This window comes from Balaenoptera ricei, chromosome 9 (assembly GCF_028023285.1).
Source record: "Balaenoptera ricei isolate mBalRic1 chromosome 9, mBalRic1.hap2, whole genome shotgun sequence".
Taxonomy (NCBI): domain Eukaryota; kingdom Metazoa; phylum Chordata; class Mammalia; order Artiodactyla; family Balaenopteridae; genus Balaenoptera; species Balaenoptera ricei.
This window is the reverse complement of record NC_082647.1, coordinates 60,234,427-60,253,666: the sequence shown is the minus strand read 5'-3', so window position 1 is coordinate 60,253,666 and position 19,240 is coordinate 60,234,427. Positions and strand designations below refer to the sequence as shown.

The window sequence follows — 19,240 nt, the reverse complement described above, 5'->3', positions numbered from 1 at the left end:
CCCCAAAATTTAAATAAAATCATACATAAAGTTAACGGGAATATTAGTTTTTCAAATCACAAAGAGAGTTAACAATGACTGCATTTTCCTCCAAATATACTTTTTAATTTAACTACAATATTTCTAAAATCCTGTGTAGAGGAATTTTATTTTTTAGTCTTGATCTTCAGAATCATAGCTTCTTCTAAAAGTGTGTGAAGTGCTATTGTCTCTTTGGCAATCACATTACTTATGCAAAGTGAATTGATATGGACTTTGCTACAGGCATCAAGATTAGATTCATTTCACTCAGGGTGCTAATTCCAGCATCACATTCTCCCCTGGAATACAGATTTTCTTTGCTAATATTATCTTTGTGTTAGAAATGTAAATTCTTGGTCAGTAGAATGTACAAAATGCATGTCCGTGTTGCCAAATTTCCCTGTTGTTTGGTTTTCCTTTAAACCTTTTTTTGGGGGGGCATCCTTTATGAGCTACACAGTACTTATTTTTATGCACAAAGTATTATATCGAAGCCACTTTAAAAATCTGCCTTAAGGATTCTTCCTTATGTTATTTAATTTGCAATCTGCTATGGTCTGAATGTATCCCCCCAAAATTCATATGTTGAAATCCTAATCCCCACACATGATGGTATTAGGAGGTGGGGCCTTTGGGACGTGATTAGGTCGTGAGGGTGGAGCCCTTGTGAATGGGATTAGAGCCCTTCTAAAAGAGACCTCCACAGAGCTCCCCAGGCCCCTCCATCAGTGAGGACATTGTGCTGGCTATGAACCAGGAAGGGGACCTCACCAGAATGTGACTGTGCTGGCCCTTAATCTTGGGCTTTCCAGCTTCCAAAACTGTGAGAAGTAAATTTTTGTTGTTTATAAGCCACCCAGTCTGTGATATTTTGTTATAGCGGCCTGAATAGACTAAGACACAATCTTAAGTGTGAGGGTACCACTAACTCGATTATCGAGAAAGCCTCCACCATAACCTTCTTCACCTTTGTTTAAATGATTAAAGAACTCTAAGTTATCCAATGAGTTTAAAATAAAGATTAACAAGGTAACCATTATTGTCAGAAGGAACTAAAAAATAATTACCCATCTTACTTCTTTCTCTGCTCTACACCTATCTGAAAATTCTCATTGTCAACAAGAATTTTAAAAAAACAAAAACCAAAAGCCTTGATTTACAGTATTTTCAAAACAATATTTATATTTTCACTTTGCTCTTTTTATTAATATAAAGAAGGTTATGCTCAGGCATAGTCTTGCAAAAGTGACTAGTAATTTTAGGATGTATTGCTTCCATTTCCTTTAAATTTTATGTGTGTTCAGATTACGAAGAGGAGAAAGACCCTACCTAATGTTGTCAAGAGTATCAAGTGTAACCACTGTTCCCAGTACATCACCACAAAAGGTTATGATTAATTTGGGGTTTCAAATATATTCACAGTACAAACCTCTGGTCAGAACACGTAGGGTACTAATTATATCATGAAACCTGGCTGGGAAGTGGGACATTGGTTTTCGCTCTCCTGCCTGAATCCTGAACTAGCTCTCCAGTCCCTAACACAACCTTGAGGAGAAAGGAGAGACCCCTGAAAATAACTGAACTGCCCCCCAACCCCCCTCTCCAGCTCTGCAGGATAGAGAATTTGAAAAAGAACTTCACATTGGTTTAGAGCACAGCTCTTCAAATTTTAGCAGCATCAGGATCTCGTAGAGGGTTAATTACAACACAGATTACCAGGCCTCACTCCCAGAGTTTTAGATGCAAAGTTCTGGAGTGGGGCCAAGAGAGTATGCATTTGTATTAAGTCCCAGGTAATGCTGATCAAGGGGCCACACTTTGAGAACCCTTTGTTTAGACCTGTAGACAAGTGGTAGATCTCCCACTCCTGAATTTGTCAACCTGCTATGGTAAGTTGGGGACAGGTTGTGGACAGGTTTGAATGGCAGAGTCAGGAGGTTTTTGAAGACCTAAGAGATTCATCAACGACAATTTTCCACAATTCCTAGCATTCTTGTAAAACTGAAATTAGACATCGCCTGTGAAATGCATCTTTGATATTTAGCTCCAGCAGGTCCTCAAATTGGTGCAGTTCAGACATCCTCTGGAGTCAGGGCCCTGTCTCATCTCTCACAGGACCTGATCCAAACCTCCCCGCTCTCCCTGCCACATCCCAGTTCCCATCAGAGGTAAAAGTGTCTCTGACTTCACCGGAAAATAGGGACCTTCCGTCATTCTCTGCTTCCCCCTCCGCTACCATTACCTAAATCTATCCATAAACTTTTTTCTCCAGTCTTTCCGGTGCCCTGCCTCTTCTCCACACCCCAACCCTGCGTGGGCACCTGATATCACCGTTCTCGATTTTTCAAACCATCCACTGTTGATCTATACATTTCAATGGCTCCTTCTCTTCAGGCCACAAACATGCTCAAGTCTCTCAAAAAGAATAATAACCAAATCCTTCCTCGGCCCGGCCTCCCCTGCTGGCCACCACTGGATCTCCTTCAGTTCACAGCCTAATGGCTGGAAGAGCAGTATTTTCCATGTCTACTGTCTTCCCTCCTCACTCTGTTGCCACCTACAATCTGTCCTCAAGGCTCCACTGAAATTGCTCACTGAGCTCCACGCCACCTTCCTCTTGCCTTTTTGATCTGGGTACTCCTCCTCATCCTGCGGCAGCATCAGCTCCAAGGTTACACCCTTGTCATCTTCCATCCACAGTCTATTCATAATTTTCTCCCTTGGAGTAAATGACTAACTATATGCTGATCACTATCATAGCTATAGTTTTAACTCCACTCTTGCCCCTGAGCTGCTGTTTTTGCAATTACCTTTGAGCAAGTTTCAGGCACCTCAGTCGGAGTGTGCCCCAGAATGCTAATTTTCTACCCCAGCTGAAGCCTGCTGCCCCTCCTCTATTTCCTGTCTCAGTCACTGGCGCCACCGTTCTTTCACTCAGATGCCAAAGGCAGAAACATCAGGATCGTCACTGACTCCCCTGTCAAGTCAGTTGGTCATCACGTGTGCTTGATTTTCTCTCTCAGACTTGTGTTCTCCCGCACAAGCTCACTGTTTCTGCCACTGCCAACATCACGGCTCTCACCGGGATGATCTAACGAGCCTTGTAACTGGATTTCCTGTCTCTAGGCTTAGTATGCTGGTGTGGAAAAGGACATGTTAGGGGGTCACACAAACCTGGGTTCGAATCCCAGTTTCCCCACTTTCTCACTTAGCACAGCAGGCAAGTTATTTAAGCTCTCTTATGCCTTTTTCCTCTATAAAATGGAATAATACTATCTACTCATTACTGTGAGGACTTTGTGGACTAATGTATATAACACTGTATGTAACATTTAGCACAACGCCCTAGCACACACTATGACCTCAGTAAATGTTGGTCCCTCCTCCCCAACCCCTCCAAATCATCTTCCGTCGAAAACTCCCTAAAATTAAATTTTGATTCTTTCATAAAATGACGTGTCACTGTTTATAAAATAAAAATAAATCTACACAATCAACTATACGCTGATCTTTCCAGCCTCACTGCATGTCATTTCCTAACTGGATACCTGCTTTCAGCCATCTAGGGGAAAATGGCTGCTCATTTGTTGATCCAGCTGCCAGGAATGCAACCTGGTCCATGGTTTGCCAGGTAAACTACTCCAATGAAGTTTCTGCTTCAGTGGGAAGCCTTCCCTGACTGTGGTTTAAAGATGAAACTTGGTGGGGGGAGGGCAATGTAATGTGTTTTAATTCTCTCTCCCTTCATGCTATCCTCACTAGAATTTGCAAAATTAGCATCCTGTTTGGAACTCATTTTTTTTTCATCTTTCCTCCTCATTCTGGTGGTCTCTCTCATAGCATTTTCTAGAAATCTCTATTAGTACTTATTTCACCTGAACCAACCACTCACTGCTCCCCTTCTTTTCCAGATGTTTCCACCATGCCCTCCATGTCTCATTCCATAGTAAAGTCATGTGCCTCCATTCTCAGCCTTCTCATTGAAAACTCCCTTGACTGCCTGTCTCAAACCCATCAGCTCCCGTGCCGTTTCCTCACGTAGAAGCTGTTCATCACGGTGTATTCCATTTCACAACAGTGAGACAGTCAGCTTCTTACTTGCTCTCCAAGGCTGTTTCATGGCTCTTCAGCCCTCCAGGAAAAAGTCCTGCTTCTTTTAAGCTCAGGCCACTTGTCTGTACCACCTTTTACCTCTTTTGATCTCTCTTCCTAATTCACTGAAGACTTTAGCACCTGGATCACCATCTTCTTCTCTATTCTTATTTTGCCATTATTATCCTGGCCCACTTCAAAGCACACAGCATACTAGAACCCTGACCTTTTATTTCCGTGACTACCTCATCTCCAGTGAACTACAACTTCACTGGACTTCAGCTACAGACATGACCACATCCTGGACCCTTTTTTTTTTTTTTTAATCACTTGCAATTATTTCAGTTGTGAAATGCTAAATCCAAACATCCCACTTTCTAACAATTTACTAATTCTAACAATTTCTAAAAATTTACTAATTCTCTTACCCAATTACTGTCTTCATAATGTTCTTTGATCTTATAGGGCCTTCCAAACGCCTACTCCCTTTACTTTCTTTTTTTTTTTAATTTATTATTTATTTATTATTTTTATTTTTGCTGTGTTGGGTCTTCGTTTCTGTGTGAGGGCTTTCTCCAGTTGCGGCGAGTGGGGGCCACTCTTCATCGCGGTGCGCGGGCCTCTCACTATCGCGGCCTCTCTTGTTGCGGAGCACAGGCTCCAGACGCTCAAGCTCACTAGTTGTGGCTCACGGGCCCAGTTGCTCCGCGGCATGTGGGATCTTCCCAGACCAGGGCTCGAACCCGTGTCCCCTGCATTGGCAGGCAGATTCTCAACCACTGCGCCACCAGGGAAGCCCCGGCAGGCGGATTCTTAACCACTGCGCCACCAGGGAAGTCCTACTTTCTTATTTTTTTTTAAAAAATTATTTATTTATTTATTTTGGGCTGTGGTGGGTCTTCGTTTCTGTGCGAGGGCCTTCTCTAGTTGCGGCGAGTGGGGGCCACTCTTCATCATGGTGCGCGGGCCTCTCTTGCTGCGGAGCACAAGCTCCAGACGCACAGGCTCAGTAGTTGTGGCGCACAGGCTTAGTTGCTCCGCAGCATGTGGGATCCTCCCAGACCAGGGCTCGAACCTGTGTCCCCTGCATTGGCAGGCAGATTCTCAACCACTGCGCCACCAGGGAAGCCCTCTTTCTCTTTTCATTTCCTTCCTGCTCCAGCTTAGAATCCTTAGTCTAACATCAAACACTGTCTTGTCCACATCTCCAAATCCTATATTCTGTTGTCCTTCCGTCATATTATGGCAAAGCTCCAGCCCAGGGTCCAACTAACTGTCCATCTCATCCCTGTCCATATTTGTGCTGCCAAGTTCTCTCAGAGGAAGTCAGCCCTGAAGACTGATGCCACTAAAACATCCTGGTCTCCAACCCAGTTGGGTCCTCCACACTGCCCGAGTCCATCTTTGTTTCCCTAATCAGCCCTTCCTGTTCTCTTCTGTGACCAACTGAAACCTACTCCCTTCAGCACCTGCCTTCTGCTCCCTTCAGCACTTCCCACTCAGCAGAATACTTCATCTCCTACCTCACTGAGAAAATAGAATCAATCGAGAGTTCTCTCTGCTTTCATTCACCAAACCTACACACCTATGTATATTTGCCCCCATCCTTTCCTGTTCCTTTGTTACACCAGAAAAAGGTGTCACTGCTCAAGTGTAAAACTCACCCCCTGCCTATGCTCTGCATCCCATTCACTCCAGCATTTTCAGGATCCTCTCTCTGCCTTATGCTTATAGGTTTTTTTCTACTCTTTTTCTTTACTGGCTCTTCCACAACAGCAATATCCTCAAGAGTCTCTACAGTCTTAAAAAAAAAAAGGAAAGAATAGAAAGAAGAAGAAAAACCCTCTCTCCATTTTCCATCTTCCTCTTCCTGTAGCCAAGCTTCTGGATTTTTCTTCAGCACTTCTTGTTTTCCTCTCACTCCTTACCCTCCTTAATCTGTGTTCCACTCTCAACGCACTCCAATGGGACTGTACTTGCCATGGGCACCAGTGGAGTTGCTAAATACAAGGGACATGTGGCAGTCTCGATGCTACTTCTCTGAAGTATTTGTTACTGTTGATCACTCCCTCCTCTTTTGCCTTCTTAGTTTTTTTATTATAGAAAATTTCAAACATATTTAGAAATAGAATATCCAACTTCAATATTTATCAACACATCGCCCATCCTATTCATCTACAACCACAAGCTCTCCCCTTCCCAAAAGATTATTGTGAAGCAAATCCCTGACATCATATGACTTCTTCTGTAAATATTTCTGTGTATCTCCTTAAAGGTCAAACCACTTAAAATGATCACAATATCATTATGACACCTAAAATAATAATTCATATTTATCAACAAATATTCAGTCAATATTCACATTTCCCTAATAGCCTTCTAATTTTTTAATGGGCTGTTTGCTTGAATCAAGATCTATACAGGATCCATATTTTGAGACTGGTTGAAATGTCTCAAGTTTTGTTTTGTTCTATTTTGTTTTGGCATATAGCTTCCACCTCTATTTCTTTCTTTTTCCTTGAAAAAAAATTTTTTGGTTTTGTTGTTGAAATGAGATCAGTTGTCCTACAGATTTCCCCAGTCTGGATTTGGCTGATTGCATGCCGGTGGTATTATTTAACATTTCGCATCTGTGTCTCCTACTGCCTCTAAATTCAGAGATCTGGTAGATTGATAAGATTCAGATTTGATCTGGGGGACAAGCCTACTTCAAAGGTGGTATTGTATACTTCCATAATTATGAAGGTGGTTTCTATTTTTAAGACATTATCAGCAATAACCATTGCTTAGATCATTAGGGGTTGCAAAATGATAATATTCAAATCCTATCATTTCTTCTTCCCATAATAGCTGGAATATGTCTATAAAGAAAAACTACTCCCATCAACTATTTAGTAACCCTGCAATACAAATCACAGAAAAGACAGAACAAATCTTTGACTCTTTCAGAATAAATGACTGATTCTTTCCTTTAGTTATTAGTGTTTTGTTTTTTTAAATAAATTACTTATTTATTTTTGGCTGCATTGGGTCTTCGTTGTTGGGTCTTTGTTGCTGCGTGCAGGCTTTCTCTAGTTGCAGTGAGCAGGGGCTACTCTTCACTGTGGTGCGTGGGCTTCTCTTTGCAGTGGCTTCTCTTGTTGCAGAGCTCGGGCTCTAGGCACACGGGCTCAGTAGTTGTGGCTCGCGGGCTCTAGAGCGCAGCCTCAGTAGTTGTGGTGCATGGGCTTAGCTGCTCCATGGCATGTGGGATCTTCCCGGACCAGGGCTTGAACCCGTGTCCCCTGCATTTGCAGGCGGATTCTCAACCACTGCGCCACCAGGGAAGTCCCTAGTTATTAGTTTTTAAAATAATCAGTTGGTCTCCCTAATATTCTCCAAAGATGACCAATGAGGTTTTTTTTTTCTTTTTTCAGTATCATTATGAACTCAATCTATTACTTATAGACAGTAAAAGCTTATTAAGCTTGGCTTCCAAACTCTTTGACAAGAAATTCATAGCATTTGTTAGCTTCCTTGCTTTCTATTATGATGAAATATTCCAAGCTCATTTTCTACATTTCCTGCTCCAGATCTAGAATCAGTAATTTCTTCCAGGATCTCTGGTTTCTTTTAGTGGAACTGGTATTTAGAAAGCACAATCTGGACCCCAGAAGAGTCATTGCTATTGGATTGGGCATTTGTTTCTAAACCTTTTCGGTAGATAGAGCTGTGAATATGTATTCTTTTCGATTTAGAGGTAACACACACCATGAGTTCTTACTGATATGTCCAACTCAAATTTAGGATTATGACAGAGTTTTTACCTAACTTTGTGTATTTGCATCTCTTTTCAACCCTGCTGTTAATATGAATTCTCAATGACATCAACTCTCACAAACATCAACATCAACATACAAAGGCAACAGTATAAGAGACAGTAACAATATGATCATCAGCAATATGAGTACTAGAAGTAGTTAAAGATTTTTGAGGGGAGTCCTTTTTATCCTTAAAATATATCTCTTTTGGAATGTATAGTCAAAAATGCAGGGTTTTGGGCTTCCCTGGTGGCGCAGTGGTTAAGAAACTGCCTGCCAATGCAGGGGACATGGGTTCGAGCCCTGGTCTGGGAAGATCCCACATGCCGCGGAGCAACTAGGCCCGTGAGCCACAACTACTGAGCCTGGACGTCTGGAGCCTGTGCTCCGCAATGGGAGAGGCCGCGACAGTGAGAGGCCAGAGCACCGCAATGAAGAGTGGCCTCCGCTCGCCGCAATTGGAGAAAGCCCTCGCACAGAAACGAAGACCCAACACAGCCAAAAATTAATTAATTAATTAATTAATTTAAAAAAAAGCAGAGTTTTGAAGTCATTTAGAATTGTCCCACACTGTAAGGTTCTGCGTCCAATTTGAGCCACACTAAAGTTGATTTCATGTTACTTCAATGAAAAAGAACCAATTGTAAAACTTACTTTATTTTGTTTTATAACTATGTAAAATATTTACATAGTTCCCAAACCAAACTGCCAAGGTATATTCAAAGAAGTATGGCTGTTCCTTTCAGCCTCCAGTCTCTAAGTAATAATTTTTGTGTGTGTGTGGTTCATCTTTCCAACTTTTAAAAATGTATAAGTAGATATTTAATTTAGGGGAGGAGACAAGATGTCAGAGTAGAAGGACTTGAGCTCAACTCCTCTCACGAAAACACCAAAAATCACAGTTGACTGCTGAACAGCCATCAACAAAAAAGACTTGAACCTACCAAAAAAGATATTCTACACATAAAGCCAAAGAAGAAGCCATAGTGAAACACTAGGAGGGGTGATTTCACAGTATAATCAAATCCCATACCTGCCAGGTGGGCAATCCACAAACTGGAAAATAATTATATGGCAGAGGTTCTCCCACAGGAGTGAGAGTTCTGAGCTCCACGTCAGGCTCCCCAGCCTGAGGGTCTGGCATCAGGAGGAGGAGCCCCCAGAGCATTTGGCTTTGAAGGCCAGCAGGGCTTGAGTGCAGGAGCTCCACAGGACTGGGGGAAACAGACACTCCACTCTTGGAGGGCACACACAAGGTTTCATGTGCACTGGGACCCAGGACAAAGCAGTGCCTCCATAGGAGCCTGGGCCAGACCTATCTATGGGTCTTAGAGGGTCTACTGGGGAGGCGGGGGTTGGCTGTGGCTCACTGGGGGGCAATGACACTGGTGGTGGAGGCCCCAGGGAATACTCATCTGCATGAGCTCTCCCGGAGGTTACCATTTTGGCACCGAGACCCGGCCCCACCCAACAGCCTGCAGGCTCCAGTGCGGGGATGCCTCAGGCCAAACAACCAACAGGGTGAGTACACAGTTCCATCCATCAGCAGAGAGGCCGCCTAAAGTTGTCCTGAGCCAAAAGCCACCTATAAACACACCCCTTGACATGGCCCTGCCCCTGTCACCAGAGTGACAAGACCCAGCTCCACCTACCAGTGAGTAGGCACCAGGCCTTCCCACCAGGAAGCCTGCACAAGCCCCTAGACCAATCTCACCCACCAGGGGTCAGACACCAGAAGCAAGAAGAACTACAACCCTGCAGCCTGAGGAATGGAGACCACAAACACAAAAAGTTAGGCACAATGAGACAGCAGAGAAATATGTTCCAGATGAAAGAACAAGATAAAGAAGAACAACTAAATGAAGTGGAGATAGGCAACTACCTGAAAAAGAATTCAGAGTAATGATAGTAAAGATGATCCAAGATCTTGGAAAAAAGAATGGAGGCACAGACTGAGAGGATACAAGAAATGTTTAATAAAGAACTGGAAGCTTTAAAGAACAAACAGAAATACAATAACCAAAATGAAAAATACACTAGAAGGAATCAATAGCAGAATAAATGAGGCAGGAGAACGAATAAGTGAGCTGGAAGACAGATTGGTGGAAATCACTGCTGCAAAACAGAATAAAGAAAAAAGACTTAAAAGAAATGAGGACAGTCTAAGAGACCTCTGGGGCAACATTAGATGCACCAATATTTGCATTATAGGGGGCCCGAAAGGAGAGGAGAGAAAAGACCTGAGAAAATATTTGAAGAGATAATAGCTGAAAACTTCCCTAACATGGAAAAGGAAACAGCCACCCAAGTACAGAAAGTGCAGAGAGTCCCAGACAGGATAAACGCAAGGAGGAACACACTGAGACAAATAGCAATCAAACTGACAAAAATTAAAGACAAAGAAAAAATATTAAAAGCAACAAGGGAAAAGCGACAAATAACATACAAGGGAACTCCCATAAGGTTATTAGCTGATTTCTCAGCAGAAACTCTGCAGGCCAGAAGGGAGTGGCACAATATATTTAAAGTGATGAAAGGGAACTTCCCTGGTGGTGCAGTGGTTAAGAATTCACCTGCTAATGTAGGGGACATGGGTTTGAGCCCTCGTCCAGGAAGATCCCACATGCCGCAGAGCAACTAAGCCTGTGCGCCACAACTACTGAGCCTGCATGCCACAACTACTCAAGTCTGCTTGCCTAGAGCCCATGCTCTGCAACAGGAGAAGCCACTGCAATGAGAAGCCTGCACACTGCAATGAGGAGTAGCCCCCGCTCGCTGCAACTAAAGAAAGCCTACGTGCAGCAACGAAGACCCAACGCAGCCAAAAATAAATAAATTAAATAAATAAATTAAAAAAAATAAAGTGATGAAAGGGAAAAACCTACAAGCAAGAATATTCTACCCATCAAAGCTCTCACTCAGATTTAACAGAGAAATCAACAGCTTTACAGACAAGCAAAAGCAAACAGAATTCAGCACAACCAGACCAGCTTTGCAACAAATGCTAAAAGAACTTCTCTAGGCAGAAAAGAAAAGGCCATAACTAGAAACAAGAAAATTATGAACGGGAAAGCTCACCAGTAAGGGCAAATATACAGTAAAAGTAGGAAATCATCCACACACAAATATGATATCAAAACCAGCAATCATGAGAAGAGAAAACAAATGTGGGATATTGCAAATGCATTTGAAATTAAGAGACCAGCTACTTAAAACAACCTTGTATATACATAGACTGCTATATCAAAACCTCATGGTAACCACAAACCAAAAATCTACAATAGATACACACACACGAGAAAAGAAAAAGCAATCCAAACACAACAATAGTCATCAAATCACAAAAGAGAACAAAAGAGGAAGGGAAGAAAAAAGACCTACAAAAACAAATCCAAAACAATTAACAAAATGGCAATAAGAACATACATATCAGTAATTACCTTAAACATAAACGAATAAGTGCTCCAAACAAAATACACAGACTGGCTGAAAGGATACAAAAACAAGACCCATATATATGCTGTCTATAAGAGACCCACTTCAGATTTAGGGACACATACAGAGTGAAAGTGAGGGGATGGAAAAAGGTATTCCATGCAAATGAAAATCAAAAGAAAGCTAGAGTAGCAATACTCATATTAGACAAAATAGACTTTAAATAAAGACTGTTACAAGAGACAAAGTAGGATACTACATAATGATCAAGTGATCAATCCAAGAAGAAGATATAACAATTGTAAATTGTAAATACATATGCACCCAACATAAGACCACCTCAATATATAAGCCAAATGCTAACAGCCATAAAAGGGAAAATCGAGAGTAAGACAATAATACTGGGGGACTTTAATTCCCCACGTACATCAATGGACAGATCATCCAGACACAAAATCAGTAAGGAAACACAGGCCTTAAATGCCACATTAGACCAGATGGACTTGATATTTATAGAGCATTCCATCCAAAAGCAGCAGAATACACATTCTTCCAAGTGCACGTGGAATATTCTCTAGGATAGATCAAATGCTGGGCCATAAAGCAAGCCTCGATAAATTTAAGAAAACTGAAATCATATCAAGCATCTTTTCTGACTGCAATGCTATGAGATTAGAAATCAACTACAAGAAAAAAACTGTAAAAACCACAAACATGTGGAGGCTAAACAATATGCTACTAAACAACCAATGGATCACTGAAGAAATCAAAGAGGAAATTTAAAAAAATACCTAGAGACAAAAGACAATGAAAACACAACAATCCAAAACTTATGGGATGTGGCAAAAGCAGTTCTCAAAAGGGAAGTTTATAGCAATACAATCTTACTTCAGGAAACAAGAAAAATCCCAAATAAACAATCTAACCTTACACCTAAAGCAACTAGAAAAAGAAGAATAAGCAAAACCCAAAGTTAGTAGGAGGAAAGAAATCATAAACATCAGAGCAGAAATAAATTAAATAGAGACAAAGAAAACAACAGAAAAGATCAGTGAAACTAAAAGCTGGTTCTTTGAAAAGATAAACAAAATTGACAAACCTTTAGCCAGAATCATCAAGAAAAAAAGAGGGCTCAAATCAATAACATTAGAAATGAAAAAGGAGAAGTTACAGCTGACATCACAGAAATACAAAGGATCATAAAAGACTACTACAAGCAACTATATGCCAATAAAATGTACAACCTAGAAGAAATGGGCAAATTCTTAGAAAGGTACAATCTCCCAAACTGAACCAGGAATAGAAAATATGAATAGACCAATCACAAGCACTGAAATTGAAACTGTGATTTAAAAACTCCCAACAACCAAAACTCCAGGACCACATGGCTTCACAGGCGAATTCTATCAAACATTTAGAGAAGAGCTAACACCTATACTTCTGAAACTATTCCAAAAAATTACAGGGGAAGGAACACCCCCAAACTCATTCTATGAGGTATCACCCTGATACCAAAACCAGACAAAAGATATCACAAAAAAAGAGAATTATAGGCAAATATCACTAATGAACATAGATGCAAAAATCCTCAACAAAATATTACTAGCAAACTGAATCCAACAATACATTAAAAGGATCATACACCATAATCAAGTGGGATTTATCCCAGGGGTGCAAGGCTTTTTCAATATCTGCAAATCAATCAGTGTGATGCACCACATTAACAAACTGAAGAATAAAAACCATATGATCATCTCAATAGAAGCAGAAAATTGTTTTGACAAAATTCGGCAGCCATTTATGATAAAAAGTCTCCAGAAAGTGGGCATAGAGGGAACCTACCTCAACATAATAAAGGCCATATATGACAAACCCACAGGTAACATCATACTCAATGGTGAAAAGCTGAAAGCATTTCCTCTAAGATCAGGAACAAGACAAGAATGTTCACTCTTACCACTTTTATTCAACATAGCTTTGGAAGTCCTCTAATCACAGCAATCAGAGAAGAAAAAGTAATAAAAGGAATCCAAATTTGAAAAGAAGTAAAACTGTCACCATTTGCAGATGACATGATACTATATACAGAAAATCCTGAAGATGCTACCAGAGAACTACTAGAGTTCATAAACAAACTTGGTAAAGTTGCAGGATACAAAATTAATACAGGGAAATCTCTTGCATTTCTATACACTAACAACAAAAGATCAGAAAGAGAAATTAAGGAAACAATCCCATTTACCACTGCATCAAAAAGAATAAAATACCTAGGAATAAACCTACCTAAGGAGGCAAAAGACCTGTACTTTGAAAACTTTAAGATGCTGATGAAAGAAATTGAAGACGATACAAACAGATGGAAAGTTATACCAAGTTCTTGGATGGGAAGACTCAATATTGTCAAAATGACTATACTATCCAAGGCAATCTACAGATTCAATGCAATCCCTACTAAATTACCAATGGTATTTTTCAAAGAACTAGAACAAAACTTTTAAAATTTGTACAGAAACCCATAAGACCCTGAATAGGCAAAGCAATCCTGAGAAAGAAAAACGGAGCTGGAGGAATCAGGCTCCCTGACTTCAGATTATACTACAAAGCTACAGCCATCAAAACAGTATGGTACTGGCACAAAAACAGATATACAGATAAGTGGAACAGGATAGAAAGCCCAGAAATAAACCCATGCACCTATGGTCAATTAATCTACGACAAAGGAGGCAAGAATATACAATGGAGAAAAGACAGTCTCTTTAATAAGTGGTGCTGGGAAAACTGGACAGCTACGTGCAAAAGAATGAAATTAGAACACTCCCTAATACTGTACACAAAAATAAACTCAAAATGGATTCAAGACCTAAATGTAAGACTGGATACTATAAAACTCTTAGAGGAAAACACAGGCAGAACACTCTTTGACATAAATCTCAGCAATATCTTTCTGGATCCACCTCCTAGAGTAATGAAAATAAAAACAAAAATAAACAAATGGGACCTAATGAAACTTCAACGCTTTTGCATAGCAAAGGAAACCAAAAACAAAACAAAAAGACAACCCACAGAATGAGAGAAAATATTTGCAAACGAAGTGACCAACAAGGGATTAATCTCCAAAATATACATATAGCTAATGCAGCTCAATATAAAAAAAAAAAAACCAAAAACAAACAAAAAAAAACCAATCAACACAATCAAGAAGTGGGCAGAAGGTTGAAACAGACATTTCTCCAAAGAAGACATACAGATGCCCAAAAAGCACATGAAAAGATGCTCAACTTTGCTAATTATCAGAGAAATGCAAATCAAAACTACAATGAGGTATCACCTCACACTGGTCAGAATGGCCATCATCAAAGTCTACAAACAATAAATGCTGGAGAGGGTGTTGAGAAAAGGGAACCCTCCTACACTGTTGGTGGGAATATAAATTGGTACAACCATTATGGAGTACAGTATGGAGGCTCCTTAAAAATCTAAAACTAGAACTACCATATGATCTAGCAATCCCACTCATGGGCATATATCTGGAGAAAACCATAATTCAAATAGAAACATGCACCCCAATGTTCACTGCAGCACTATTTACAGCAGCGAAGACATGGAGGCAGTCTAAATGTCCATCAACAGAGGAATGGATAAAGAAGATGTGGTACATATATACAATGGAATATTAGCCACAAAAAAGAATGAAATAATGCCGTTTGCAGCAGCATGGGTGGACCTAGAGATTATTATACTAAGTGAAGTCAGAGAAATACAAATATATATCACTTACATGTGGAATCTAAAAAAATGATACAAATGAACTTATTTACAAAACAGAAACAGACTCACAGAGTTCAAAAACAAATTTATGGTTACCAAAGGGGAAAGGTTGGGGGAGGGATACATCAGGAGATTGGGATTAACGTGTACACACTACTTTATATAAAATAATCAACAAGGACCTACTGTATAGCCCGGCTCAATATTCTGTAATAACCCATATGGGAAAAGAATCTGAGAATGAACTGAAGCACTTTGCTGTATACCTGAAACTAACAAAACATTGTAAATCAACTATAAAATAAAAATTAAATTTAAAAAATGTATAAGTAAATATTAAATGGTGACAACATACTATTTACGTTTCTCATTTAAAAATATAGTGATCTCTCTATTCTAGAGATCACTTCATAATAAGCATATGGACATCTTCATTTCTTTCTACATCTGAATAGTACTCCTTCATGTGGATGTATCATACTTTTGATTTGTCCAGTGTCCTATTGATGGACTTTCGGGGTTTTTCCAATGTTTTGCTATTCAAGGTAGTCTTTGAACAAATATCCCTCTGCATAAGTCTTTTTCTTATTTATTGCTAGTACATCTTTGGCATAGAATCCTAGAAGCGGGAATTGCTCTGTCAGTGAGCAAATATGCATTCATTATTTTTAGATATTGCCAAATTCCCCTCCATTAGCATTGTACCGTTTGCATTTCCAATGACAATGTATTAGAATGGTTGTTTTCTTTCGGTCTCCTCACAGAGTATGTTATCTTTTGGATTTGTGTCAATCTCATAGTTGAGGTTTCTCAGCTTGGTTTGAGTTTGAATTTCTAAGTGTGGTTGTTTTTCATACAGTTAAGAGCCAATTCTGTCATCTTGACACAGTCCTCTCCATTAATACCCCGGAAGCCCTATACGCAAACAATTCTAATTTTTTCCTATTTCTTGAGTTGTTACTTTTTAATCTTTTTTTTCTACTTCCATTTCTCCTGTTTATTTCCTAAATATTTCTCTTTCTCTGCATTGTGTTTTAGCATTTCTTTTAAAGTCCACTCCTTGGACTTAATAATCGTTGTTCTGATTGCAACTAGGTCCGTATGAGCAGCCCAAAGTGCTTCCTCTGCTTCTGTCCCAATTATCAAACTGCGTAGTGAAGGCTGTGAACTGTGCCTCCCAGCCACCTTAAATACGACCTGTACATCCCTCCTCACCAACATGCGCCTCCTTGGGTGTTCTCCACCGCAATGAGTGCCACCACAGATCTCCAGTTGCCCCAGTCTTAAACCTGGGTTTTTTCCTGCTGACTCCCTCTCTCACCTTCCTTGTATCAAATCAATCACCAGTTTCTGTGGCTTTTACCTCATAAATGATTCTCAAATCCATCTACTTCTCTCCATTCCAAACTACTGATCTAAGCCACTGTCATTTCTTCCCTGGACTCCTGCACCTTCCTTCTAGGTGGCTTTTTCTAGTTTTTCTTGCTCCCAAACATGGTCAGAATTACTTGTGAAAGCACAAATAGGATGGTGCCATTTACTAGCTTAAAAACCATCAAGAACTCAAAAAAACCCCAAAACCCAAACCCCCAAAACCAAGAAACCCAAGTCTCAAGTCCTGTATTTCCATAGGTACAGATGTATGTGAGTAAGTACTGCAATGCTCTGGACACTCAACACTAAACTGATAGCAGAGGGTACCTGGGATGGAAGGCAATGAAGGCAATGTCATGGGCAGGCTAAGTATTGGTGAAGGAGGACCTGTTTTATCATTATTTGCATTGTTCGAATTTTTACAATTAGAGTGTTCTCCAGTATTACTTATATATGTTAAAATAAATAAAATAGACTGAGAAAGTGAGGCTTAACTAGCTCTGAGGCAGGTCAGGTTCACCAGAAGGTTGTACAAATTCCTAATGCCAGGTCTCCTGGAAGAGATTTCAGGTTCCCTACAACTCCTCCCAGGGGACAAAATTGTCCTCTTCCCCTGTGTATTACCTGGGAATGTAAATCAAGGTTTTCTTACCTTTGTGGTCCACAGTTTGACGGTCCAGTCAAACGACGACGTGACAAACAGGTGTGAAAAGTCGATTGGGCCCACTGCCATGTGGCAGTTAATTCCTGTCACTGGCCCTTGGTGGCCTTCGAAGACTTCCCCAATACCTGCTTTGCTGCACAAAGACCACACAAGAGCAGAGTTTCAGTGACCTTCGCAAAGCACTGATTACTTTACAAAAACTAGGCTTGTTTCTGCGTGATTACTTCTCCGTAATTTAGCACAGCCATAAACCATCAGAGATGAAACCACTTTCACAGTTACCCTGAGAGAAATAAATGCTATACTACTCTTGGTGATTAAAAAAACAATATGGGGCGATAACATCTTTTTAATCTTCAGAATTTAATATCAAATTTTTATCATTTAATCCTTTTTCAGGAGTGCCTCAAAGCCCATCACTGTCGTTGCAGCTGCTTTGATGCAAAACACATGCAGCCGGCCCTCTATAACTGCAGACGTTGAGCCCGCGATATGGAGGTCTGACTGTACTGCGCCGTTTTATAGAAGGGACTTGAGCATCCTCGGATTTTGGTACCTGCAGGGGCTTCTGGAACCAATTCCCTGTGGATTCGGATACCAGGGGACGACTGTACACTCAGATCTCAGAGCTTTCATATTTATAATAAGATGATTCTACTCTTGTGGTGACTTTGACACAACTCCCATTTTAACTCCTTCCGGGGAGCCCATTGGCTATAAAACTCCATATATCCTTGAATACTTGCATTTACCCTTTTGAGAAAAAGTTCTTAAACTAAGCTGACATACCTGAAAATGTAAAACTTTGTGGAAACCTTGTCACCACAAAATAATAGGCAAAATAACTTAAATGTCATATGGAGAAAATGATGTTTTCACTGAAAGCGGAAGAGTAATTTACAAATCCACTAAATGTAAATTCCGTAAGGGCTGGTGCCTTGTTTAGCATGTAGTAAGTGCTCAATAAACATTTGTTGAACGAAACAGCAAAGAAAGAGGCAAGCTTATGCCTTTTTCCCCAACAGGAGCACATTTGAGAAATGGCGATACACAGTTTGAAAGTTATCCGCAGACATATGTTGTTTATTTAACTAAGCTGGGATTGTTCCCAGCCCCTATTATCCCACAATAGTCTGCACACAATCACACCCAATTAGAAAATATACCAAAATGCTATATTTTAAAAATTCATGTGCACAACGTTATACATATGACAAATACAGAGGGATTGTGGATTCTATATATTATGTCACAAAGAGTGAAAATGTATTAAGTTATTAAAGAATGTGGGCTTCTGGAGCACCAGTAAATGTCAGTGTGCTAAGCAAAAATTTGAAATCACGAGCCAAGTGCTGCAGCATATGTTCCATGTAACAGGCACTCAAAAATTATGCCTGGTGAAACTGCTAACAGCAGTTCCACACGTGATCATTTACATTTGTTCTAGAGAACATGAGGAACTGATCTTTGAAGTGGCCCCTGGTGAGACTCCATTTGCTCTTAACAGCATCCTGAAAGGGTTTATAGGGTGCAAAATGAAGAACTTATTTAATTTATGGAAGTGGATTTGCACCTTTTCCATGTTAGGTGAAACAGAGAAATTTTGCACCTCTCCCCTGTAGCCCTATATGACCCACTTAAGATCACTATGAAGCCCAATGCCTATGACTCTACAACTCTACTGAGATCTGTATTTTATATTTCAGATAGATGGACCAATGTAAACAGCAAAATCAAGCTCATTGTAAAATGATTTGTGGTTTGTACCTTAGGTACCCTTCTTTTGAACCACAATGCATCTTCTGTGGTGTGTGCTCGAAAAGGACAAGAGCCACAGAGCAAAAATATTCACCATGTAAATGGTTATTCACATGAAAGAAAATTTTTTAAAATCTGAAAGTTATCAATGAACATGTGCTATAGCCCTCACAGATAATTAAAGCCTTGGGTTAAGTCAACTGAACCTGTGCCCTGTCGATTCTAAAAAATACGTAGATAAACCTGGGAGTTTCTGTTTGGCCCACTGCTGCTCTCTGTGCCTCTCTCATGCCACTTACGACATTCTACCTGTCTTGCAGATGTTTGT

The 19,240-nt window shown here is 40.3% G+C and overlaps 1 protein-coding gene across 4 annotated transcripts in view; it reads right to left on the bottom strand.

The window, feature by feature from the left end:
• DYNC1I1 (dynein cytoplasmic 1 intermediate chain 1) overlaps nt 1-19,240 on the bottom strand; it is a 342,609-nt gene that overhangs the window by 57,644 nt on the left and 265,725 nt on the right. For all 4 annotated transcript variants that reach the window (XM_059933890.1, XM_059933891.1, XM_059933887.1 and 1 more), the window contains one exon: nt 17,143-17,287. In XM_059933890.1, coding sequence (XP_059789873.1) covers nt 17,143-17,287 — 145 coding nt within the window. The remainder of the gene's footprint in view (nt 1-17,142; nt 17,288-19,240) is intronic.